The 25,961-nt window shown below is 40.9% G+C and overlaps 2 protein-coding genes across 5 annotated transcripts in view; one reads left to right on the forward strand and one right to left on the reverse strand.

Annotated features, from left to right (window-relative positions):
- Positions 1-11,215: 11,215 nt before the first annotated feature.
- On the forward strand, positions 11,216-15,068 carry tlx3a (T cell leukemia homeobox 3a). Its single transcript, XM_084947401.1, has 3 exons — positions 11,216-11,915; positions 12,937-13,174; positions 13,806-15,068. Exons 1-3 carry the CDS (start codon positions 11,489-11,491, stop codon positions 13,987-13,989), a joined length of 849 nt encoding a protein of 282 aa, XP_084803527.1. The 5' UTR covers positions 11,216-11,488; the 3' UTR covers positions 13,990-15,068.
- A 103-nt stretch (positions 15,069-15,171) lies between these two features.
- Positions 15,172-25,961, reverse strand: part of kcnip1a (Kv channel interacting protein 1 a) — a 57,101-nt gene continuing 46,311 nt past the window's right edge. For all 4 annotated transcript variants that reach the window (XM_084947410.1, XM_084947427.1, XM_084947436.1 and 1 more), the window contains exons 2-8: positions 21,647-21,771; positions 20,368-20,437; positions 20,132-20,202; positions 18,531-18,638; positions 18,347-18,451; positions 17,290-17,352; positions 15,172-16,855 (exon numbers count right to left, since the gene is read on the reverse strand). In XM_084947410.1, the coding sequence (XP_084803536.1) occupies positions 16,808-16,855; positions 17,290-17,352; positions 18,347-18,451; positions 18,531-18,638; positions 20,132-20,202; positions 20,368-20,437; positions 21,647-21,771 (590 nt within the window). In that variant the 3' untranslated portion in view covers positions 15,172-16,807. The remainder of the gene's footprint in view (positions 16,856-17,289; positions 17,353-18,346; positions 18,452-18,530; positions 18,639-20,131; positions 20,203-20,367; positions 20,438-21,646; positions 21,772-25,961) is intronic.

A 25,961-nucleotide genomic window follows, 5' to 3' on the forward strand; every position in this document is an offset into this window, starting at 1 on the left:
AGCTCAGGCTAAACACCTGACCTGAGAGCAATGAAGTGCTTTGCCTCAAGCTGTCAGGCTAACATTGTGCATCGTCTCATATGCAGTAAACAACAAACCCACAGAAAAAACTTTTGATTGAGATCCAAGTTTAACCGGTCATATACTTCCATATTTACAGTTATGTTTTTTTTTTAAAAAAAAGAAGGAGGTAATTATAAACCTTTACATATCAGGACAAACATATTTTTTAAAGTTAATGTAGCTTCAGATGGACAACACATGACAAATTACATGGTGTAATTATGTATTTAAGAAAACCTACACCAAAATGCAGAAGCAGAAGTTCACCTTTACTGCTTCTACTGGAATTTGGAGGTTAACCAGCAACCAGGTGCTGATACTCAAAAGGATTTGATTAAGTGAGACCCTCTATAAAAGCAGACATGTTAACAGTTTGCTGGTTCTCGAGCATTAAGGTGTGTGTTAACACAATGCTGGTTATCAATCTGGAAAGGATTATATAGAAATCTCCCAAAAATGTAAAGTCCATAACTGTAGAATGAGAGAGGATATTCACAAGTGAAAATCATTCAAAACAGCTGTCAGTCATCCCAGGCGTGGACGTCCCAGAAAATTCACCCCCGTGTCAGACCGTGCAATGCTCAGAGAAAATGCAAAAAACACAAAGAACTACATTTCAGACTCTACACAGCTGGCATATTAAATGTTACATTTCATGACAGTATCATTAGAAAAATGTATATATATATATTTATTTTTTTTGGGGGGGGGAAGAGTTGCCAAGAGAAAACTCATTTTCTCTAAAAGTAGAAGGATCTGATAAGTTGGCATAGCTGCATCTGAGCAAACCACAACACTTCAGGAACAATTTCCTTCTGACACATGAAGCCAAGGTGAAGATGTTTGGCCATAATTACAATGCCACATTTGGTCAAAACCAAACATCCCTTCAGCACAAACACCTCGTACTAACTGTCAAGCACAGCGGTGAAGGGGTGGTGATTTGGACATGTTTGGCAGCCACAGGACCAGAACACCTTGCAGTCACCGAGTCAACCATGAAATCCTTTGTATATCAAAGTAGTCAAATGTGAGGTCACCTCTCTGACAGCAAACACTATTGAATCACAGTGTAATTAGTTTTTCACAGATTGCTGTTGCATTTTGGCTTAGTTTTTGCAAAATAACTAATGACAGTGTAATATGTGATGTGTCGTTGTTCATCTGAATCTGTTATTATCTAATTTTAGGCCCCGGAAAAGAACAGATTTTGTTTATGATTTTCTAATACGTAATACCTTAGAACAGAAAGAGGTTGTGCTTTCATTTCACCACAACTGTATTTGTTGCATAATGTTTTTTTTTTTTTTAGAGCTGCAGGTTAGAGAGGCTTGTTAAGCAGAGCAGATGTGACCATACCTGTGGCCATCTTTTACCTGACAGTTTGCAGCTTTAAACACACGTTACTATCAGATGTATATTATCAGCGTGGCTCTGCAAAATAAATGAATACAAAACTAAATAAAGAAGAAGAAGAAATTTTAAATTGAGAAAGAAACTTTACATTGTGAGAAAGAAAAAGAATTACGTAGGGCTTCCACAGTTCAAAACACTAAAGTTGGTTAATATCAGAGAGAAAATTGATTTTGTTTTTTTCTTCTCCCTCTAGAGTCCCTGTATTCCTACATAAAAATCATGTGTCCCTTGGTAATTCTGGTCACTTGCTGCTCTTCTCCATCGCTGTGACCACTGACAGCTCAAACCACATGAAAACCATTCATCATGGCTCCTTTAACATTAGATTAATGTGGTGAAAACGGAACACATAAACTCTCTTTCTGTCACTCTAACACACACGCACACACAGACAAAAATACAGTACACACACTCAACTAGCCCTATATAAGCTATCAATCATAGATATTGTCATTATTCAAGTCTGTCATCGACAAGCCCCTTTCCTTCTCCCTCTCCCTCAGTCTGTCTTTCTCGCACTCCCCTTTTCTTTCTCTCTGTTCTCCTATCTTGCACACACACATACACACACACAGACAGAGGAGAAGAGAGAGAATCATGAATCATAAATCTTATGAATGCCATCTAAAGACTGCTCAGCGCTATGAGAAAGAGAGATGATTGATAGACATGCGTGAGTGTGGCGAAAGGAAAGAAGACGGACAGAAGGTTGCAACCGGCAACACCGAGGTCAGAGACTGCAGTTCAGGGGTCAAATGTATCAGAGCAGGCGCAATATGGCTGAGAAGGAAGGAGAAAATGGGAGGATGAGGAAAAGGAAGGGAGGGAGTAAATGGTTGAAGGGGAAGAGAGGGAGAGAGAGAGAGAGAGAAGAGGGAGGGAGGACGAGAGTATGGGGGATGCTGCCACAGTGAGGCTAAAGCCATAACTCATCTTTTATTAAAAATAATGAAAAAAACTTAATGAGTTAATAATATCTGGAGAAAGAGATAGGGAGTGAGAGAGAGATGGAGGAAGGGACAGGAGGACAGAGAAAAGGAAGGAAAAGAAGAAAGGAAATGAGGAGGGAGCTCAGATGGAAAAGAGAACGGGGTCAGTGCGAGTCTCTTTTCACTCTCTGGTCATTTATTCCACTTTTCAAAGTTCACTCAAGATTCATTAGACGAACAGGGACAATCACGGGGATCCCTCTCATTCTGCAGACCTAAATCCCAAAGCCTGCTTGGTAATTAAAGGCACTTAACAACCAATTAACAGTGATGAGCTAAATTAGCAGGATATTGTCTCCTTTGACTAGGCTACTGCATTATCAGTGTATTGAAAGAGCGATGAACAAACCTCAGTGGCCCGCGTTTGCATGTAGGCAAATGACGGATTAATTACTATTAAAACATCAGCATCTTAATGAGCTTGGAAACAATTAGAGAGGTCGTTAGTGTGTGGAGAACGGCTGAGAACAGAAGAAGGGCGGGCGTGCACAAACAGGAGAGAGAAATCTTCATTGGGAAGCAATACTGATTAAATGGACGTACGGTCGCACTCATCGCCCAATATCCACGGACTTATTAAATACATGATATCACCATTTGTCTTTTCTACCATCAAGCTACTTTTCTCCTGCCATTATCTTTCCCGCTTCTTCTCAGGCTTCCCCAACTCTGCCTTCGTTTCATCTCTCATAAAAAGCCTTTTTCTTGCTCTTCCATTGCTTTCTCCACTTTCTGCTTTTTAACTCCCATTTCTTCCTTCCCTCCTTCATGCTTGGGGGGCACAGTCCTGTGAAGGAATTTAATATGCAACTTTTATATGAGAAACCAATCGCATACGTCTGGGTCTATTGGGCTCGCAATCTATCGGCCCGGACGGCTAATGCAATAGAGGGAGCCTGGGCTATTTATCACACAGGGAGCTATCTTTTCCTCTCTCTCTCCCACTCTGCCCTCGCTCTCTCTGTCTTTATTCAAGCCCAGATTCCTGGCTGCCACTAAATCAGGCCAACTATGAGCTATGGCTGCCCAGAGGGCATCTCCTCTTTTATAGGAGGATTTGGATTTTGTATCTACTGGTTCCTCAGTGGTCGTTGAGACTGTGCAAACGGAAGCTATAAACATTCAACAAACAAAGGCAACAACTTAAATGTTCCTCCATCCCCGCTGTAATGATCGTGAACGTGCGAAGATATATGGAAGGAGGAGGATGCACAAGGCTGATGAATAAGATATCAAGGACATTTACAGTGATGCTGCAAAGATTTGTTTCCGTGCATGTCCTCAGACAAAGAGGGAGAAACGCATGCGAAGATTACACATACACAGACATGTACACATTCTGTGCTGTTAGGATAATGCGACATAATTCACACATTATTGCTGTTACTAGTCACACACAGCAGCGGCGCGACGTCAAAAGTTTCCTGCTGAAAAACAAAAGTGACAGTGTGCAGAGGACGCTGCCCACCTGCAGCAATTAAAATGCCTCCAAAAACCAAATTCATTTCAACAAATTAGCCACATTACTGGCCACTGTGTAATCGCTGATGGCAATTAATAAGAAATTAGTCACAATCAGCCCTATATTAACATCTCACCCAGGGGCCGCGGCTGGAAATTAATAACCGGAGATTCATCTCTCTTACTGTCTCTTTTGGCTCTCTCTGCCTCTCTCTCTCACACACACATGCACACACACCTACGCCCACCTATATTGTTCATGAATCACCTCTAAGACTGATTTTTTCTATGCGGATTGTCTCATATGATCCACAATCTGCTCATGTCAGCTAGCCAGCTTCCTCTTTACCGGGGTGTGAAAACCCCCTGAAAGACACGAGTGTGAGCGTGTGCATGTGCATGTGTATTTTCTCACCGGTAAAGTCAACACATGCGCTCTTAACAGTTTGTGGACATACATTACATAGAGATACTGTATGTCTGTGTGGTGTGTACTGTGTATGTGTGTGTGTGAGTCAGGTGCTACATAAAATGGGATGGGGGGCATGGTGTTTGTGTGTTGGGGGGTGAACTGAGCCCGCCTCTAGGGGTCCTCACACCAATCAGCACAGCGCACCAAGAATCAATTAACACCAGTGGGAGGGGGCAGAGGCTATGGCACCACGCACACTTAGATACACACCCGTACGCATGGTGTCCGCACGCACTCTGCCCACACACATGGTACTGTCTGAGGAAATATCCATCAGATCACACGCCGCACAATGTGCCAGTGCGTGTGTGTCTTTGAGCGTGCGTGTCCCTATCCCAGTGTGCTCCGGTCTCTCATGGTGTGAGGTTGGGGAACAGATTGGGGGTCAGCAGGGGGGTCAGGCCAGGGTCACCCCCGTCTGAGCAATGTGTGTGCGAGCGTGCGTGTGTGTGTGTCAGTGTGGCCCGATCTGAGTGTGCGGACTGAAGCCTGACCACCACTTCCAGGGCTCACTGGCAGGCAGAAGTGAATAAGATTGATGGTGTTGATTCATACGACGAATTCATTGCTCCCTCTGAATCCATGGAGGATAAATACATCCACAGAAATTATGAAGCAAGGGACCAAAATGAGCATCTCACATTTCATATTCCTCTTTCACTCTTTCTCTTTGTTTGTCCCCCTCTCTCTTTCCCTCTTTGTCTCTCTCTCCGGTGTGGGGACAGCTGCTGGCTACATGAAAACCATTCATCATTGCATCTTTACTATAAAATTATTGACAGAGAGGAGGCTGAGGAGCTATATTGGCCAGCTTTTACAAGGTTGGACAAAGAGAAAAGTCACCTGTGAAAATATAATGAGATCTACGAAGCAAAAAACAAAAGGCAAATGTTTGTGGGTTGCTGGAGATGTCTATAGCTAAAAAGTCGAGCGAAAGCTTTTTCCACCACAACAGACAAAACAGAGTGGGCAAATAAAGTGATCAAAGGTGTCTACCATTTGCCCATGAACGTTCCACTTCGAAACCCCACCTCTTTCCTCTTCCTCTCACTCTACACATTGCCATCTCCATCTGTTAGCCCATTGCACTCATGCATCCACTACCCCCCTCTCATTCGTTTCCTCTCCTCCTATGCTCCTCTCTGGCCTTCCTACCCTCGGGGAGGTAAGGTGATCTCCCTGTGCTGGTGTAAGTGACTGGTATTAGTCTCCTTCTCTGTCTGTCTGTTTGATCCCAGTACTAATGACTCCACAGGGACTGGGGTCTGATAATGGGAAATCAATATAGAGAATAGTGCTCCGGAGTGGCCTCACTTAGCTCTCGCTCTTTCACGCCTCACAGCAAAGTGCCTCTGTGTATCCTTGTGTGTGTGTGTGTGTGTGTGTGTGCGTGTGAGAGTGTGCAGAGGACTGCAGTAGTGTCAATATGTGCATGTGTGTTGAGGAAATCTGTTTATGTATTTAAATATAGACCTATTTCCTAAAACAGACACATGCACAGAGCACATAAAAGATTTCGTACTAGTGCTGCATTTTTAATTCAAATGAAAGATTCCCTGGACTGCACAACTTCTGCGGCCTCTGCAATATTCTCATTTCACGTTGGATCAAAACTCAAATTTTTACACTCATTCAGCAGGGAAACGTTGTATATATCTGAGTGTGTGTGTCTAATCGGTCACACTACGCCTAGGGCAAGACAGGTGGGGCTGGTGGCATGAGGCTGGTGTCCCCCCCACCCCACCCCCAGCCCCCACCCTGAGGGGCCAGAAGGCCCAGCAAAGCAGGGTGCTGGAGTAGCTGCCTCTGCCAGGTACCAGAGCTCTATGGCTGGTGGCAGCTGGTCCTCTGTCCCTCCCTCCTCTGCTCCCCTGCATGAGCGCCCCGCGGGCAGGCAACAGGAGGGGTGAGGAGGTCAAGAGGCATGAGAGAACGGGTGGAACAGCGGCGACATGCAGCATAATCGGCTTTTATGAAGTGGAGAGAACACAGACAGAGGGAGACGGGAAACACTGCACTGACACAATGCAGCTGACTACAAGCAGTAATGAATTAACACATTAGTGCCACGACCAGGGGCGTTCAAGAGCACTCAGCTGCTCTTAAGCACAAGCCCACCCTGGCACGCTCTCTCTCAGACATGCACACATAAATCAGTCATTATAGATAAAAAAAAAACACACACACTCACTTATTAATTGCATCAGTCATTTTGTCAATGGCAGATCCCTTTGAAAGCTATTGAGTGTGATGAGAGACTTAAAAGCAGGGAAACTTTTACTTAGCCTTCAGCTCACATCTAACACGTCAACTTCCAAACGTACAGCTACATACACACGCACACACGCGCACACAAAGAAAAGAGTATACTTTGAGAATCCTCTTGTTCAAACTCAAGCCATGTGTCCAATTATCATCAGCCCTAAATGACCCCCCGGACTAATGCCTTAACTCTTTCTCTCACATCTAAGTCTTAGCCATCCACCCATCCATCCTGTTTTTTTTTTGCTCTTGTCCACCCCTAAAATCCATGTCTGTGCGGTTACTTACTTCCCTTTCTCACTCTTTTCCTCCCCCTCCCTCCGACTCTCCCTCCCTGACTTTTAACCAGCGTGAAGAGGCAGCCATGCATTCAACCATCAGACAGGCTAACATGGTCTACACACACACACACACACACAAAACCAAAGCACATTGTTTTTTGAGTTTAGCAAAAAATGCAACATTCACTGAAACAAATACCATCCCTATACATAAATAAATAAATAATAAACTTGTGTCTTATCTAAACACAGGAAGCTCTACCACTACGTTTTTATAATCAGCCCCTACAACATTTAAAAGGCAAAAGGTGTGCTGTCATCTGTCTTTTAGAGAAATGTAAAATAGATTCCCTCCAATAAAATGAACCTTTTGGGATTATAACCTTCATATTTGGTCATTAAAACCCTTTAATATCTACCAGGCCATATAACTGACATTTACGGTGACATTTTACATGGTTTATCTGCTTTTTAAGTGTCTTGCAGATAAGAGTGTCCACACAGGAGCACAGAGCAGTGTTCCTGTGACAGCCCAGGGATGAGGATGGTCCTGTCTGTGTCCCTGATGGGGGATCCCATTGCTCTCTTCTCATCCAACAATCCCACTGAGCATGTCAATATGAAACACTATCTCCCCCCACACTGGGGCCATGCAATCCCCCCCCCCCCCCCCCCCCCTTACAGACAAGACGGTCTTATGCTGCATCTGTGAGGGGGGGACGCATGGCGTGGGTATGGAGAAAAGTGTAAATTAGACTAAATCAAGTCTCCCAACAGTAAAACACATTTTCACTATATTGCGCTCAATGTAAGCGTGATTTACTACACGACTTCTGGTGTATGTGCGCAGAGGAGAAAAAAAAGCGGGCCGTAAAGCTTTGTTTACTCAACTTTAGAAAAATCCACAGCCTTGTAAATGTTGTCAGATGGCCAATGCCAGTGTCTTTCAGCTTAATACCACCTATATTAAATAGTTTAAATATTTCATAAGGGCGGTTTTTAGAGCGAGGGAGGGGAAATCGTTAGCTGCGGTAAAGTTTCATTAACTGGTCCCCATTTCGCTGCGAGGCAAACTCATCTCCTCTTATTGTAATAAAACAATCTCTCTCTTTCTCTGGGTTCTGCTCTCCACTCATCTCCCTCTCTCTCTCCCTCTCGCCTCTCTCCTTCTCTTTTACATCATAATAATACACTACATCCCCTTTAAATGCACTATTACTTACCGCTGCCTTTTCATATTGTAACATCACGGGCACTTTAGCGACAATATAAAAGCGTGTCATTCATTATTCAGAAGCAGCCGGCCTCGTCCCCCTTTTAAAAAGTCAGGCGCGCTGCTGAAATTGATAACGGCGAAGAGACGCGCAATAAAAACGCAGCCCCCGGGTACCGAGCTGCAGCCCAGACCCCCGATTATGCAGATCAAGTGGTAATTTCTCAAACAAATCGCACTCTTTCACTCTTTTGTTGTCGTTTCTTTTTGGACTTTTGGAATCAGGGTGTCAGCTTTATATTGCCTGTGGAAAAAAACGAGGATTGATGTGCATCTTAATTGTACCGGCGGTAGGTTTTTCCGAAACAGTGCCTAAATATTTTGGTCTAAACGAGATCACCTTAAGGCTGCTTTTTAAATGGACCTTCAGCATCTTTTTTTAAACATATATTTTTTTCTTGCTGTGTCCACGACCCAATGAAAAAGTCCGGCACTTTTTTTATCCAGCATTCACGCGATCAATGAATTTATAAACCTGGCAGAATGCGAGCTGGGGTTTTTCCTGGGCTGTTTTTGGACAACCCGTGTCATCGTGGAATCCCGGAAGGTCAGGGATAACGTGTCATAATCAATCATAATCACTGGATTACACCAGATTACTAACACCCAGCATCTGCAACGAGTGAGAGCGCCTTCTGCTCTGTGCGGACTGGTGGGACTACATTCACTCTGTGCTGGAGTCAGGATAAATACAATAATTATTCATTTTCTTGAAACAGCTATTCAGCAGTTACTGCCATGTAGGTGTGACTCATCCTATTAAAAAAGTGTCCGTGCAATTAAAAGAAGCTGAATGTGTGTTGTGTTCTGTTCACAACTCCGTCATAAGGGAATAATCTTTGCAAATGTCATCAAGAGAAGAAACATAAAAATGTCTGAAATGATGACAGCTATAACAGACCAATTCTCCCCCATCAAAAGCCACCGGTGAGCTCACATATGGCAGGGCGAACCAGCCAACACTCTGTCCATATTGCCAAACAATCACCCCGGGCCTTGTCCCATCTCATATTGCTTCATAAGACTTTATTGTAAAGGGCGAGATATGGGTTCTTTAAAAAACCAAAACACACACACACACACACACACACACACACACACACACACACACACACACACACACACACACATATATATATATATATATATATATACACATATGTGTGTGTATATATATATATATATATATATATATATATATATATATATATATATATATATATGCATTTGATTTTGTATCACAAACTGGAATTTAACTATTTAAATGTATTTAATCCGAAGATTTTCCCAGGTCTTAAAGTGGACTACAAAATAAATATTGAGTCGTTTCTTAAATAATTATTGATGATTTAAAAACAGCAATAGACTGACCATAGTAGCAAAAATTGCGCACGAAAACACAAGAAAACAACAGAATCCATATAATGTTAAATAAAGTGTTTAAATAAATTAATTCGGCAATTAAAGCGCAGCAGTTCCAAACCAATCACGGATTAAATACATGAACAAAAGCCAACGAATATAAACCACCTTGTCAATAAATGAGTATGTTGGGTAGCTACTAGTTTGTTAAAGTTCTGTAATGTGATAGCCTAAAAAGCCACCTGCCGCATCCCAACCCCACGCACATTTGTCTGTCCGTGAGACAAGTTAGTGAAAATGTGATTACCCGGTCACTTTGGGCGCCTGTTACATTGAATCTGAGCGGTTAGCAGCTTCCAGAGTCCGGACACTTTATCTGAAGTAGCCCGTGGCTTTCCCTTGTCAGGTCATTTAATGTGGCACTGGCTACCAGGAACAAATAAGGCCGTGTATTGCTTTGCCAAGCTCAATAGGTGCTGGTGATTCTGCCAACGTTCAATAAGGCTGCTGTCGTTTTTTTGTTTTAAAGAGCTACATGATGGGTGTCATGTCATGAATTGGATGTGCGTAATTACGCACTGGAGTGCTATTAACATGGATTTAGGGTGTTTATTTGCCTCTCGTAAGCTGATATTACTTCCCACATTTAATAGAAACGTTCAACCAGAGCATGAAGTAAATGTTTGGAAATTATTTGTTAGTAACATAAACATCCAGAAAATGCGATCACACTCTCTCTGTACTCGACAATAATGTGGTAAGATTAAAATTTTAAGTGTGACACTTCACGGACACCGAATTTCGTTTTACTGGTTTAAATTTAAAAGTCCGACATTTTACCCACCTGACAGAGTACAAAGGAATATTAAAAAATGCAAATCGTAACAACTAACTCTTTGTATTTGATTATATGGTGCGGACGAAGTGAAGGATTTAAATATAAACTGGGAATGTATCTTCTTCCTTTTTGGTGAGTTCTTTATAAGGTGAAGAATATTTGTAGGGGATTATATCACCAAGTTTTTTTTCTAATAGCTTTCAGCCAGTTTTCGTGTGAACTTATTATTCTTGCACATTCCACATGTGTCAAGAAATGACAGCAGCAGTATGAGGACAAATGATTCGCACTTTGCGTCTAGCCTGAAAAGTGGAAATGGGCAGAATTTTCAGTTCGTCAGACTTCAGGGTATGCAAAAAGTTTTTCCTTTATTTACTACAAAACTTGAAAAAAGTGATTTTTCAGGATGTATTTCTGGATACGAGCAGAACATTGACAGGTAAATGACAAAACGTTATTTGGTTGAAATGCTAAAATCCATCGCCAAACAGCAGAGAACATTGGTCCTTCCCCCCGGGTCCGATTTTTTCGATATTCCATTTACATTTTCATAGAGTTATTGCTTGCTCCCTGCTCTCTATTAGAATTACAAGAAACGCCAAATGAAATACTGACTCACTCAGACAACATCAAGATGCCATATCTTACCATATATATATATAACACGCTGACGCCCGTGGTTATGTGAAATCTTGATTATTGTGCCAAATCGTTGGCCTACCCCCACTGACATTCAATCAGTCATTCCAGTGCCAGCCAATGAAAGGTGGAGAGGGATGGAGGAGGACGGAGCTGCTAGACGGAGCGTTTTGATGCGCTGAGAGGAGGACAGAACGTCACATCTCACCAAACGCCCATCAAACTTTCACCACAGCCTGTAGAGAGGACCCAGTCCTCTGAAAGAGGCCTGTTAGAGACAACCGGGACGCGCTGGACTCTGGGTTTACGGCTGGACAGCGATGGCGACACTTCTGATGATGACTTTTGGTACAGTTTGACTTCACAGCGAACAACGCCTAAAACCCCCCCATCTGCTTCAGTTTTCTTGCCCTTTTTGCGACCGAGCGAGGAATGGAGCAAGCACCAAGCGCGCCGAGCCCTCCTCCAAAACCGGCCCATCACGAGCCCATAAGCTTCGGCATCGACCAGATTCTGGGAGCCGGTACTGAACCAGAAAGCGCGCGCACGGCTGGAAGACAAAGTGGATCAGATTTAAGTAACGGAGACGGTTATTACAGTTTGGGAAGCCCGACTGGGGCCAACGCGCCCTCATATACCGCGCTCTCGATCTCCCTCTCCGGTGTAATGCCTCCGGTGGAGGCTTCAGGTTCATACGGAGAAAGCAGGAGTCTGGGCAGTCGGGGAGTCATTCGCGTCCCAGCCCACAGACCAGTGACAGCCCCGGGACCCCCGGCCCCCGTGCAAAGCGCTGTTCCTGGCTTTGGAGGTCTGTGCTTCCCTTGGATAGGGAACAGGTTTGCCAAGGACAGAATATCAGGTAGGCCAGCTGTTAGAACAAATGACTTCCCCTCGTTAATATTTTATAATGTTTAAAACGGTAGTAAGTGCTGCTCAGCCATTACAAAAACCAGCACCTCTGCCAAATATCTGTAGAACTCCAAAGCCTATTTAAGTTATTTGCCCGTTATTTATCTAAAAAGGCGTAAATATATAGAACATTGTGCAAGTTGTTGTTTTAAAAAAATATTAGAATACACTACATTTACAGACTGTCATTAAACATCATCATCCGCTTTGTTCAATTGGCTTCTGTTGTAGAACTTGAATGTTTAATTTCTGCGTCACGTTTTTGCGATAAACAAGCCCAGTGCATTGACACAGTTAAACCAAACAACCTGGCGTTGTTGCAGTTTTCTAATACACATGAAAGTAGCTCAAATAAATGCATTTATTTATGGAATTAAAGATAACTATAAATACGCTGATTATTGGACTATGGAGTGATTTATCTCATAAATTTCAAAGAAACTGAAGCACAATTATGTAAAATAATAAAAGCTATAACCAGTTCTCTGTATTTATAAGGGTGTGTGAAGAGGATTTGAAACGTTTTTATTACACAAATAGTCCTGTGGCCTATTTTATTGAAGATTAATGGAAGCTTTTATGACCACAGGCCTGATATAATACATGTATTATATATAGTTGTAAATATACAGACACACAATTCCACGGTGATAGACCAAAACGCTTGTTGTTGTTCTTGTTCTAATTACCAGTGCCACGAATATCTAAAGTTCACACAACTTCAAGAAGAAATATTTACTCGCTATTTATTATTGCTTTGTTTCAAGACTTGCTCAGATTTAACTTGCTTAATAAATATAATATAAGTCACCATATTTCACATATGCACCGCATAAACAGGGCACTGTTGTCGCACAGGGCAGATTTCTGTGATATTTGGCCTTGGATCTCCACACAGAAATCGTCTGTCTGCTGCTGTATAAAATCTCACCTCATATTTATCGCTGTCTCCCCGTCTCTCCTTCCTGCAGCGGCTCTGGTGCCATTCGCCGTTACGCGGAGAATAGGGCACCCGTACCAGAATAGGACGCCTCCTAAACGGAAAAAGCCCCGCACCTCCTTTTCAAGAGTTCAGATATGTGAGTTAGAAAAGCGTTTCCATCGACAGAAGTACCTGGCCAGCGCCGAGCGGGCAGCTCTGGCAAAGAGTCTCAAGATGACAGACGCGCAAGTCAAAACCTGGTTTCAGAACCGCAGGACCAAGTGGAGGTTGGTATGAAATGTCATGATAACATGTGTCAAAAGTGATGCCCGTATAGGAACTTTTAAAAAATAAAATAAAATTCCAGGAAAAATAGTTGACTTCTTTATTAGACGCCGAAAACACAAACTTTCCACTTTCCAAGTGACATCTTCCGGTTAACGGACTCAGTCGCAAAAGAAAACGAATACATAAATGTGACTATACATTTACAGAAAATATTTAAATTTTAGCTTAGTGTAGTATGTTTAGTATGTGGAAATAATTTTAAAGTTTAAATACTATAAATTCCGACCAAATTAAATTGAAAAACGTCTAAAAAAATAAACAAATAAGTGAAACTAATTAAATTAAATAATAACAAAGATGGGTTTTGTATTGTTTGATTACTCAGCCCTTAATTCACCTTTCAGATTCCCAAAAATATTTTTACTGAGTTCATTTTTATGCTTCGAACAGATCTATTGCATCGCCATCCTTTTTCCTAACAAGGCACAGCTGCTGTTTTCATCTTGCAAATAGCAATCTTCAGACTTCAAGACTTTCTGTCGCTCTCCTTTAATCGTACTCAGCCTTTTTAAAATTATTGAACCAAAATAATGTTTCATTTCTGTCTTTTTTTCTTTTTTTCTTTTTAAGGAGGCAGACAGCCGAGGAGAGGGAGGCGGAGCGTCAGCAGGCCAATCGCCTCATCCTGCAGCTGCAGCAGTCCGCCCTCCAGAAGTCCCTCAGCGAATCAGCGGTATCAGATCCACTGTGCGCCCATAACTCCTCCCTGTATGCGCTGCAGAACCTTCAACCCTGGGTCGAGGACAGGGAGTAGAGACCAGACACCAAGCGGTAATCACTGAGCATCCTCTAACAGCCCTGCGAGGATACTTTAATTAAATTAGACCTACATGAGGACAGTAGGACTTACTGTGATCCTTACTGTGGAGGGGGAAAAAAAGTGTGACCAGAAAAAAAACAAAAACGGAAGAACCCGATTGAGTGGTTGTGAAAGTGGACCTGAAGTCGTGGTGAGTCCTGAAGCAGAAACTTTATTGGACAAAATGTTGCAGCTCTGTACTTGGAAACACCAGGACTACACACATTCAAAGGATACGAAAAAAGACTTACCACCATAAAAAAATTCTCGCCACCATGTGATTGTCCTCTTGCGCTCGTACTTATAAGAGGAGAAATGATGGAGGTAATTAATTCTCCACATTGAGATGCAAGAATCAGTGTTTTGTAAGGGTGTGGTTTCTCAGTGCGACCATCGCCTTAGTCTACCCTACTTAGTGGACTTGATTACAGCTGGCTCTGTTATTACCTTTTTTTTTTTTTTTTTTTTTAATTTTAGTGGGAGGATAATCATCTAGGCCTGCACTCCAGCAGCTACACAACAAAAGTGCACGGGTTGGAATGCGTTTATGAGAAAGGCCAAATCTCTTTGTGTTTTTATCAAAGTACAAAACAAGAATGTCTGCTCAAAACAACGAAGATAAAAGCTACTTCCTCTTTAATTCTTAATTGTTCTGGTGTTTAAACCTTCATTTATAGATGTACTCACTCTGACGAGACTACAGTGCGCCATCACAGTCACCTGTAAGGCGCCCCAACAAAATTATGACAACAGTGTTACATTATGGAGAGAAAAGAAAAGCTATCTTAAGGAGTAATAAATAGAAAATAGATGCTTGGATTTGGTGGTGCGAAGTGAGGAAAATATGAAACAAGCTGTAAGTTGGAGAATAAAAGGAGTGATGCATGTTCAGTGATGGTGAAGTTTGGGTTTTTTTTCCTAACGCACATTATCATGCTTTATTTGTGGGCCGTGTTCTTTGAAACGGAGGCACACATGTACAAGTCTTTTTGTACTTACGTTGTATATGTGTACAGTATAAAATGTTGTTGTGACCCTTTTGCTCATGTGCTTATTTAAAGGTTTTACCATATAATAAGGTGTAAAACAGAAAAACCGTATGGAGCAACATGGTGGGGGGGAAAAAGCAGACGTTACTTGATTTTATTTCTTGAAAAGTTTATTGATAAATATAATGATTTTTTACAGTATTTCAATACACACATTATTTCATTCTGACTGTTTTAAGTGTGTCTGTCTGTTTGCCTGTCTATCCGTCCATCTATGTGAAAGTATGTCTGGGGTTTGTTTGTTTTTGCTTTTTTAAATCACTATATTGGTAGCACAGTGAGTAGGCATGACAGTAAACCATTTATAAATGTATTTTTGCACTACTCAGTCTTCAAAAACGATGGCTCTTATTCGAAACATGGCTTCCATTCCTCCATAATCAGTGAAAAGGTCTTTACTTTCATCTTCTGTCTTATTCACTGAGCTTTGTCCTCCTCTGTAAGCTTCCCTTCAACATCTCTCCCTCACAGTGAAGTTTTGGTCGCTCTGAGTTGCCGTTTTCAACAGACAGAGTTAAAGACAAACCTCGCCCCTCGTGCAAAAACACAGTCAGCTCATTTGAAGATGAAGCTACATGCTAGAATAAATGAGACTTTAATATTCAGGGAAATGGGACCTTCACACCGGGACACCACACACACAAACACGTGCACATCCTCGTATTGCTCTCCATCTGCATGCCGGGAAACCTCTAAATGGGCTCTTTATTTAACACCGAGTGGCAGGTAGAATAATTATAGGGTTATATCCAATCTGACAGAAGGACAGACAGGTAGTCAGAGACACACAGACAGACACCAGTGATTCAAGACACTGAGAAGAAGCCACAGACACAACAGTTAAATATCTACAGTCGAGTCATTACAACATTCAAACACCGACCGACGACACTGGAACACACATTAGGAGTTAAGGAGGCCTCTGAGGACTGTTGCAAGCTGTCACAAGACCTAAGAATGTCACAAGCTGGGACACATTCACACGTTCAGCTCTGCAAACCTTTAGAGACCTATGTTTGATTTTATGTCTAAAAATGGCCGAGCTGGCTCGGTGAGATGCTGCACACAGACCGGGCATCCCAAACGTAACCATTTAGCAAGATGTTGTGTATATTGCCACCGAGTTTTATGACACATATTCATTTATTATACTGTAGGAATCTCTTGTGCATGCTTCACAATATTGCTCATGTTCTTTGTATTGACACAGAAATTTATAATGCTCTTATTTAAGCCTCTAATGAGCAAAGTGTGCGTTTGGATGCTCTCTCTGCTAAGCTGCATTCAGGAATTTAAGTCCTTGCATGGTAACAATTTTACATAATTCAGAAAGGCCTTCAACCAAATGTGAGAGGTGGCAGTATTTACATAGTGGCACTAAGTGTGCACCGTCCAAGATGACACTGACAACAGCAACAAACGAGGGAGGGAGGTGGAGATGAGAGAAGTGGTCACAGAAAGGTCAACTTTGTCTAAAGGAGGCTTTCCAGAACCAGTGAAGGTTTATCGCCTTAGATTTCTTACAGTAGGATGCCTTCCAGAAGGTTTTGTGGAAAACAGTCACACCCAAATTGACAAGCTTCTTGTCTGCCTTCTCTCACAAGTTAGGTTGTTCCTTTTGCTTGCAGATTCTTATTCATCACTCCTTCTCCTCCTTCTTTTTCCTGTTGTTCGTTTCTCTTCTCACACTCTGTGCTTCGTCTGCTGCACCATCTCCCTCGTGTCTAGATGACATTTTCAAAGAGCTGGAGGGACCTCATAATGTTTTCATCCTGTGCAAAGATGAAGGAGAATTAAGAAGTGGTGACTGTGAGAAAAGAAAGTCGGCCAACAATCACCATTTAATTCGTTTTACTGGCCACTAGGGGGCAGTAAAGGTCCATAAAATTTTAATGATCTCTGCAGATAAATACTGATGGAAAACTGTACTAACAGCCATAATTAATAGCGTGTACAGTGAGACTTGCAAAATCTAAGAGGCCTTCGGTAAATAATAATAAATAGTTAGCAAAACTGTTGTGACTGTGGTGGTCTTTTGTGCAGACATGCTGACATTTCGGAGAGCAAATGCACTAATAGCATTAGCAACAGCACTGTAGTCAGCCATCATGTTTTCCATTATATGCAAATCCTGCATTAATTAAACTATTCTCAGTGGAAGAAGCCTTTAGAGTGAGTTGAAGAAAAAAAGCAAACAAATGAGTACCTCTTGACAAGAAAGGATGAATTCATCAAGAGTCACCACACCGTCTCGGTTTTTGTCCATTTTCTGCAGATGGAAGAATACGTGATATTTAAAGCTACAAACACATTTAGTAAATCGGCCTATTTAAATCAATAGCTGAATCAGCGAGTTGCAAGTTACAGAAAATTTAGTTGGCTTAGACAGACGCTGGTTGCCACCAGACAAGACAGGCCCCAGGTCAGTGGGAGCCCCAAAGGACTGACATACTACAGTTTGCAATGACAGTTGGAGAGACCTGACCTCCCTAAGTGACCCCCACCTGTATCCACTCACTCCAGCTGCAGCTGTTTTTCATAAAATAAATGCTGCTTGTTTAGCCTTGTCTACAGGGAGGAGACAGTTGATAAAACATAAATTTTATAAACGTCACATTATTTAATTTATTTACTTTGACATGTAAAATCAGTTAACTCAGCTAGCTGAGCTGCTCAGTGTGTCCAGCTCTGCTGATATGACCATGTCAAGTGGATAGTGGATTTTTTGTGTCAGATTAGTTCTATAATAATATACGGAGCAAATTTGAATTTTTGCCCCTACATACTATAAAATTACCATTGGACTTGGGAACACCTTCATGTTCTACCAGAAGAGCTCGGACAGGTGACTGTGGAGATGGATGTATGAACATCTCTGCTTACAGTGCTTCCCCCACAGTCTAAGCAGATTAGACAGGGATACGTTGCAGAAACTGGATGGATGGCTTGATGGATGCATATTCAATGAGGTTGAGATTCGGTCATTGTATATTTTGGGTGGATGTTGCAGCCAACAGTAACTGGTCATTTATTTTCTACTGTAGCGACTTTTGGATAAGTAAAGTAGGCAGTGCTAAGCTGATGTTGTCAGTTTCATTGAATATACAGCTGAAAAGTCATCTTTTTAAACTTGCTTTTAGTTGATTTTTATTTTTATGTTTTAGCTTCTGTGAAGCACTTTGTGACTTTTATCTTGAAAGGCGCTATATAAATAAAATTTTACTTTACTTTACTATATAAATAAAGGAAGCAGATAATGGTACCTGAAAGAAGGCATCCACATGCTGTTTGGGTGCGTCATTTTTCAAAACAGGGTAAGTGTACTTCCCCATCATGTCATAGATTGCTCTGACGATGTCTGTCATCTCCTGTGAAACAGAACACAGACACCATGAGTTATGATGAATAAAACCTGACATGTGGAAAAAAGAAGAAGTTAAGACAAACCTCTTTGTTTATGTATCCATCTCTGTTGATATCATAGAGGTTAAAGGTCCACTGTAGCTTCTCGGTGACAGAACCTCTCAGCAGGATGGACAGAGCTGTTACAAAGTCCTGATGGAGAACGAAGCAGATATAGAATGACAAACCGAATAAGGGAGGCGTAGGGTAGGTGAGTATCAAAGAGCTGAGATGTAATGAGTGGAAATGAGTGAGTATAAAGTAGAGATGGACCGATCCGATATTACGTATCGGTATCGGTCCGATACTGACGTAAATTACTGGATCGGATATCGGAGAAAAATAAAAAAAATGTAATCCGATCCATTAAATATCAAAAAAGCACCTCACAAAACTTGCGACACGGCGTAACTCGGCTCATAACCGTAGCACGTCGCAGCAGTACCCCTCACGTGATAGAGCGGTTGTGTGTATTTGTAGCCTCCTAGCAATCCAGCAATTCATCTCTGAGGAAGTTTTCCCAGAGAGAAGTAAAGCAAGTGTGTAAGTTCATCTCTGAATGTTTGTAAAGCATTCCCGCGTTAAGCTTAACAACCGATATATGGAGCGACTGCCTCTTCTCTCTCTGTCTGTCTCCTGCTGCTACTTTAATCATGAAACTGATTAATGATCAGCTGATCGGCTTTTCTGTCGCGAGTCCGTCTCTCTTGTTTGTTTATTGCTTACTTTGCGCCAGAAAGAGGAAACCAGCGGCTGAACAACAGTAGCACGTTTAAGCTTGATAATCTGTTGTTAGAATTTATTTAATATTACTTTTTACACCAGAATCGTTTTCTACGTAGCTGACAGCTGGTAACTGTGCAGGGGCGGATCTAGCAAAGTTTAGCCAGGGGGGCCGATAGGGCATGAACAGGGAAAAGGGGGCACAAAGACATACTTTTCTTTCTTATTCTCATTTAAAATGTCTAGCTTTTAATAAATAATTATCCGAATCTTACACCCAAGTTTTAATCTGATGTAAAATGTACATTACTGTATATAGTATATAGTAACTATTAAGTCTAATATACCCTAGCAAGCTATAGTACTTTTTCCTTTGAGAAGGTACCATCTGTGCAGTCTGCAATTCTGTTGAAGAAAGATGTTGAGTCTATTTAATTATTCTTGGAAAATAGTTTATTTCTGTGCATTTTTTTTCACACTGCATCAAATTAAAGTTGATTACGTCAGTTAAGCATCATGAGGTGGAGGGTGGGTGGTTCCCTATTTTTTTAATTTTTTTTTTTTGCTGGGAGTTTTAGAACCCTATTAGTTAGGTTGCTTACTCTTTAAAATACCAGAACAGGGAGGATGGAGCAGGTTTAAGTTTATTAGATTGATCAGTATTGCTGAACTATGAAATATTTTGGGTGCAGTATATTTTTTTTGCATACACGTATAACAGAATAGCTTTAGTGGGTTTTTTTTTTTTAACTTGAGTATGAACTTATACAAAAAGCAGCAAGATATTAAAAAACTGTTTTATTGATTAAAAAACACACTATATCGGATTCATATCGGTATCGGCAGATATCCAAATTTATGATATCGGTATCGGTATCGGACATAAAAAAGTGGTATCGTGCCATCTCTAGTATAAAGCAAACCTCAAACTTTATGGATCCTGTGTGTCCTGTGTCAAATGCATTGAACAGGTAGTGCGCGTAGGTGCTGGCATCTGCAGGAGAAGAAGAAAAAAGTTGCTAATACACTGGCAGGAAAACGTGCAGAGACAAAGACGAACATAAATGCAAACATCACAGCACACACACACACACACACACACACACACACACACACACACACACACACACACACACACACACACACACACACACTTCACCTCCATGTGGGAAGAACTGGGAGTATATTTGCTTGAAGGTGTCTTCATTTACGACACCACTTGGACACTCCTGGAATGAGAGAGGGACAAAAGGACAAAGTTTAAGGGCAATGTGAAACCTGAACAAGCACAAACGAAGTAAACAGAGTACACAGGAGGGTGTAACAGTGGAGAAATACAAAAGCCGATAAGGCACGGAGATTGATGAGGTTTGGTCATCAAAAAGCCATATTAAAGTTGCTTAAAATGATTACAGTCTAATTCCTGACAATCCCCAAAGGTACATCTAATTACAGTTTCTGACTATCACAGCAGGGTGTCTCTTATGAGACTATTTTTGATAAAGAGCTTTAAGCTAAAGAATGCAACCTCAATATAAAATATACTTTACGACAAAAATCTGTGAAAGTAGTAAAGAACAAAAAAAACAAAACAAAACAGAGTATATCTGCATTAAAATGGTAGTGTTAAAATTAAGTGACAAATGAATAAACTCTCCCAAAAACGCAAAAAGGAACCTGAAATGTTTAATCTCACAACTTACTGCATGTTACTGCGTGACCACAAATGCAGACTGTACTCTGGCCCATTTATTTACCTGTAAAAATTATTCACTCTGTCATGAAGCAGAGTCATTGTTACTGAAATTAAATGTACAGACTTACACAAAGAAAACCAGGAGGATAATAAAACCACTTTGTTTCACTAGAAGAAATGTAACAGTGTTGTGTACTTTGAATCCGGGCTTTGGCAAACATTGACTCAGTATTAAAGAAGAGATTATATATTCTCAGAGATTTAGGTAAACCGGGTTACTGCACAGGCGTGCATGTAGCACCGCAGAGGAATTTTTTGTAAATCAGAGAAAGAAAAAAAAAAAGGTCTGCATGTCCAATATGATGATGGATGCTCATAGTGATCTCCACACTAATTTGTAGCTATTTAGGTAGGTCAGCTCACGAAAACCCATAGAGTGTATTTAAAGGTAGATGTTATGATATACCTATCTCCCTCTACTTGGTGCTTGCAGTATAGGTTAAAAGCACCACCTCTGCTATCAACCGTGTATATAAGCCAATACAAAGTAAAACAAAAATTAAAACCTACATAAATACAAATCATTCAAATGTCTTTTGATACTGGGTGTTTTTCTTTGATTTAAAGAGATGTTTTTATTGTTTATGCTCTCATACTCAAGTTACAGACAGTTAAGCGGGAGGAAAGTCGTGATGAAAAAACTGGAGGTGAAGTGTTGCAGTGCACTTTTACAGTCACTTACATTCTTGAAGCCCCTGTAGAGCACTTGGAGCTCTCTTTTACTGAAGTTGGTTTGAGCTTCTAGCTGGTCGAGGCCCTCCGGTCGATGGCAAACCATTGTCATCTCCAAGTCATCATCAGCTTTGTCTAAAGGGTAAAAAAAAAATAAAATATATATATATATATATATATATATATAGGGAAAAAAATCAGTATTAAAGAGTAAAAGGATAGATGTAGACAGGAAGGGAGTGACTGTTCAGATGAAGAGAAAAGGACAACATTGGCTCAGTGAAGTCATATGTATGCACCAGGTTTGAACAATGTTGTTGTCTTTCTGAAAAGCAGAATGATACACACTGTGACCAAAAAGGCGAAGGAGAGGATGAAAGATGGAGGTGCAGAGAGGTAAAGGTCAGTTTCGCAGCTCTACGCTGCTCCTCTTACCGGCCCTATCATTAACAACTCATTACTGTCCTCGCTGGAGGGGAGGTTGAAAGAGGACACACCACTGACTCTGACTTAACACACACACACACACACACACACACGGTGGTTATAGGTGAACACAACAATATAAAATTAAGACATTTTCTCTCGCCCTCTTTTAGAGACACTCATTTACACATTTAAACCAGTGAACAATTTCCCCCAAAGCAATCTACAATGTAATAATTATGCATAGTGTTATAACTGTGCATAATTTAATAGAAGTAGTAATAAAAATTCTGAATATGATAAAATGGTCATGGTGCCCCCGTTATGTTATCAGCCCACTGAATGACTGTTATCAGTAGGCGGCCTCCTCCACAAACTTCCAGGCTCAGTAGGAAGTTATCACCACATTTAATGGTGATCGTGCCGACTTGCTGAACAGAAAATAACAGGTGTGGAGTTTTTTTTTTTAATTAATTAATTTATTTTTTAATGCAAAAAGATAATACAGGAAAAAAAGCTTGGGTTAAGCTTGTAAAATGGCCCATACTTCACTGTTTCCATAACTTTCTGCAGTACAACTAGCATTAAAATTCACAGCTTACCAGATGGTGAGTCATGCTGTGTTCACATTATTCCATACCAGTTTTTTAAAACATGCATATATGAAGAATATCAGCCAATATACACTCACCAGCGACACAGTTAGGTACCCTTATTCATCTGCTTGGTAACGCAAGTATCAGCCATTTAAACAGTGCATTTACATTCCAACCAAACTATACAGAACAGCATCTCTGAACTCACAACACTCTGGCATTACACAACTGTTGGTGGTGTAATGTCGTAGGGGATACTTTCTCTGCACTAATTGGGCTCCTCATTATCAACAGAGCATTGTTTAAACTCCACCTGAGTATTTCTGCTAACCATGTCCATCTGTTCATCTGACCTTTATGACCAGGATAGCACATACTGTCTCAGAGCTCAAATCATCTCAAATTGGTTAGCTGATATGAAAATGAGTTCACTGTAATCAAATGGCATTCATATTCACTGGATCTCAATTTAACAGAGCGCCTTTGGGATGTGGTGGAGCAGGAGATTCACATCTGCAGCCGATAAACCTGCAGAAAGAAACTATGTGATGCCACCACCTCAATATTAATAAAAAAATCTCTGAGGAATGTTTCCAGCACCCTTCTGAATCTGCGGCTAGAAGAATTAAGGCGGTGCTGAAAGCAAAAGGGAGTCCAACCAAGTACACCAAGGTGTACCTAATGAAGTGTATCCCTAACAATCTGTATCGACATTGGCCACAAGAATCCAGCCAGGCTCTAATTAAAGCTGAAAAGGGCCATGGAGTGGCGTGATGAGATTCCAGCAGTATACACTATTAAAATTAGCAAATGGCAGAACCTAAATAAATAAAAAAAGATGTTGCTTTTGTTGAAATAATGAGTTGCTGAGTTTAATGAAGGCCGATGTCTTAATGTCTGACTAAGCAGGATAAGAAAAAGATCTCATTAAAAGCTGATTTATCAGAAGTGTTTGTTCTTTTCATTTATCCTCGTGAAATTTAGGCTGAAAAAAAAGGTGAATGGTCCTATTAGTAGAAGCTGCTATGCACTTCCCTGTGTTTGCATCAGTTAAGATCTATGAGAGATTGTAATCACCGAGTTTGTTTTTCATAGAAAATTATGGACCATTTCCCCTTTTAGCACACTAGTCACTATCACTATCAAAGTCACTATTGTGCCGACTGCTGTCCAGACGAAAATTTAGCTGAATGTGTTTTGAACAGTATCGGGCACAGTGACAGTGTCCAGCACAGGTACAAAGCTAAATCTTTTGAATGGCTCCCATTTAGCTTTAATTGGTGTCACGGGGGGCAAGGTTCACTCTGTCCTTGGCAGTTCACATTTTGAAACATTAACAGTTTTGAAATGAGACATTTTTATCTGTGTGACAAAACCATTAGTGGTTTGTAAAGCTTCATTACACCAGTCCCTCTTCAGTTCTATTCTCCCAGTGAATGATGGGTACTGAGATGGCATTTCACTGAGCAAGGCAAAGACTGCTTTATCTCACTGCTAAATTAAGCCTGAGCCATCAGTCTAACTTTTCAGATTTCAGATTCAGTATTCAGAACTTCACACAAAAAACCTAAAGTTTGCCATCGTAGCTTAAATCAGCAGGTTTGAATTCTACAATCAAATACGATATACTGACTCTTTGGCCTGCTGACTCACACGTTTGACAAATGTGGCCGTAGAGATGCTTTGAAACGGTGAGAACAGTGTCACGTGCAATGATATTATCTAACGGTGCACATGTCAATTTAAAGTATAAAAGTCACGATAAAAAAATCAAAATAATTTATTACGCGATTCAGTAAGTGCTTGCTGAATTGTGGTCTCACATTTTGTACTTTATGGGAGCAGTATGACTTTATCACTTTGTATAACTTATAATGTTGAGTTGTAGTCTCTTTATATAGCTCCTTACCCCTCCTCCCTCAACGTGTTCAACACACACAAACACAGCTACCTGCAAACACACACACACATGTACACACGGTCACACATCACTTGAAGGTCATTTTCATCCCAGCAGATCAGACATTGTCAGCGTCACACTGGGGTACTGAGGTGTAGGTTTTGAGGTTCAGGCTCACACACACAGACACACACACACACACACACACACACACACACACACACACACACACACACACACACACACACACAATCACGTGAATTCATCTGATAGGCCTCTAATGCCTAATCATACCAGCACAGTCACCGTTACATTCCAAGCAAAATAACGACCAGACACAACGTCCATATTATAGTAGTATCATATATAATTACAAAGGGCTCCATTATAGAGAGATTTTATGTTTTAGCATATATAGCATGTGTAAACGCGTATATCAACTATACTAAGGTCTTAAAAGAGAGGGTGTCTGATTCTGTGCAGAGCTGGAAAAGCCCTTTAGGCAGAATCTGTGATTCATGGGCCTTAACATCAATACATCTAAGGTAAGTAAATTTAAAGAACAAATACCTCACAGGTGAGATGGGGAAGCATTAGTTAACATTCATACACCTTTAAACAGTAAAATTTCCCCAGAGACTAAAAGTTACACTGATCATCTGAGAGAAAATCTCCCTTGTGGTCTTCATTGACTAAAATCATCTCAGTTTCTTCATTTCATTTCATTATGAAACAAATTTAAACCAAATGTAGGGAAATTTTGTAATATATCCACCACTATGGCATTAATATCCATTTTAAAATATGCAAACGTCAATTAACAACTCAGACTACAAAGTTCTGGAATGAATCCCAACACCAGTGGCACTGTTAACATATAGAGATTTTCTTAAATCTTTGGTTTTCATTGAGCTGTGGCTGTATGAAGCTTCGTTTTCTTTATAGTACATGACAGATGATGTTTCTGTACTGCAGCAGAATTATTATAAGTGGGAAAAGCAATGCATGTGCATGAGTCAACTGCAGATTCGCATCATTAAAATGAGCAGGAGAAATATATATATGCACGCACAAGTCCTCTACAGCAGTTCCCTGCTATGAGTAGTTAATGACAGAAGTTCAGAATTCATGTGGGTAAGAGTGCAAATCTGACAACAGAACAGCCAGCAGCAGTTTGCATTTATTAACTGCTTATTTTTTTATTTATTTCATTTATCCCTGTTTTCTTTTTGCGTCTTGAGAAAAACTATAACATTTGCTTTGCTGGTTGACAGCCCAACAGCAGTGGAAACACTCTGACTTTGTTGGTTGACTTAAAGGTGGATGATAGTATAATGACTCACCCTCCACAGTGATGACTCCCAGCAGGTGCAGCATTTTGACGGCCCCACAGCACAGCAGAA

Source organism: Perissodus microlepis, chromosome 2 (genome assembly GCF_051167445.1).
Source record: "Perissodus microlepis isolate ML-2025 ecotype Zambia chromosome 2, ASM5116744v1, whole genome shotgun sequence".
NCBI lineage: Eukaryota > Metazoa > Chordata > Actinopteri > Cichliformes > Cichlidae > Perissodus > Perissodus microlepis.

Bases quoted from the DNA above. Each gene is read 5' to 3' on its own strand.
- tlx3a (XM_084947401.1), top strand. From the start codon at position 11,489: ATGGAGCAAGCACCAAGCGCGCCGAGCCCTCCTCCAAAACCGGCCCAT. The intron at 11,916-12,936 runs GTAGGCCAGCTG...TCCTTCCTGCAG, and splicing joins TGCCAAGGACAGAATATCAG to CGGCTCTGGTGCCATTCGCC. The intron at 13,175-13,805 runs GTTGGTATGAAA...TTTCTTTTTAAG, and splicing joins AACCGCAGGACCAAGTGGAG to GAGGCAGACAGCCGAGGAGA.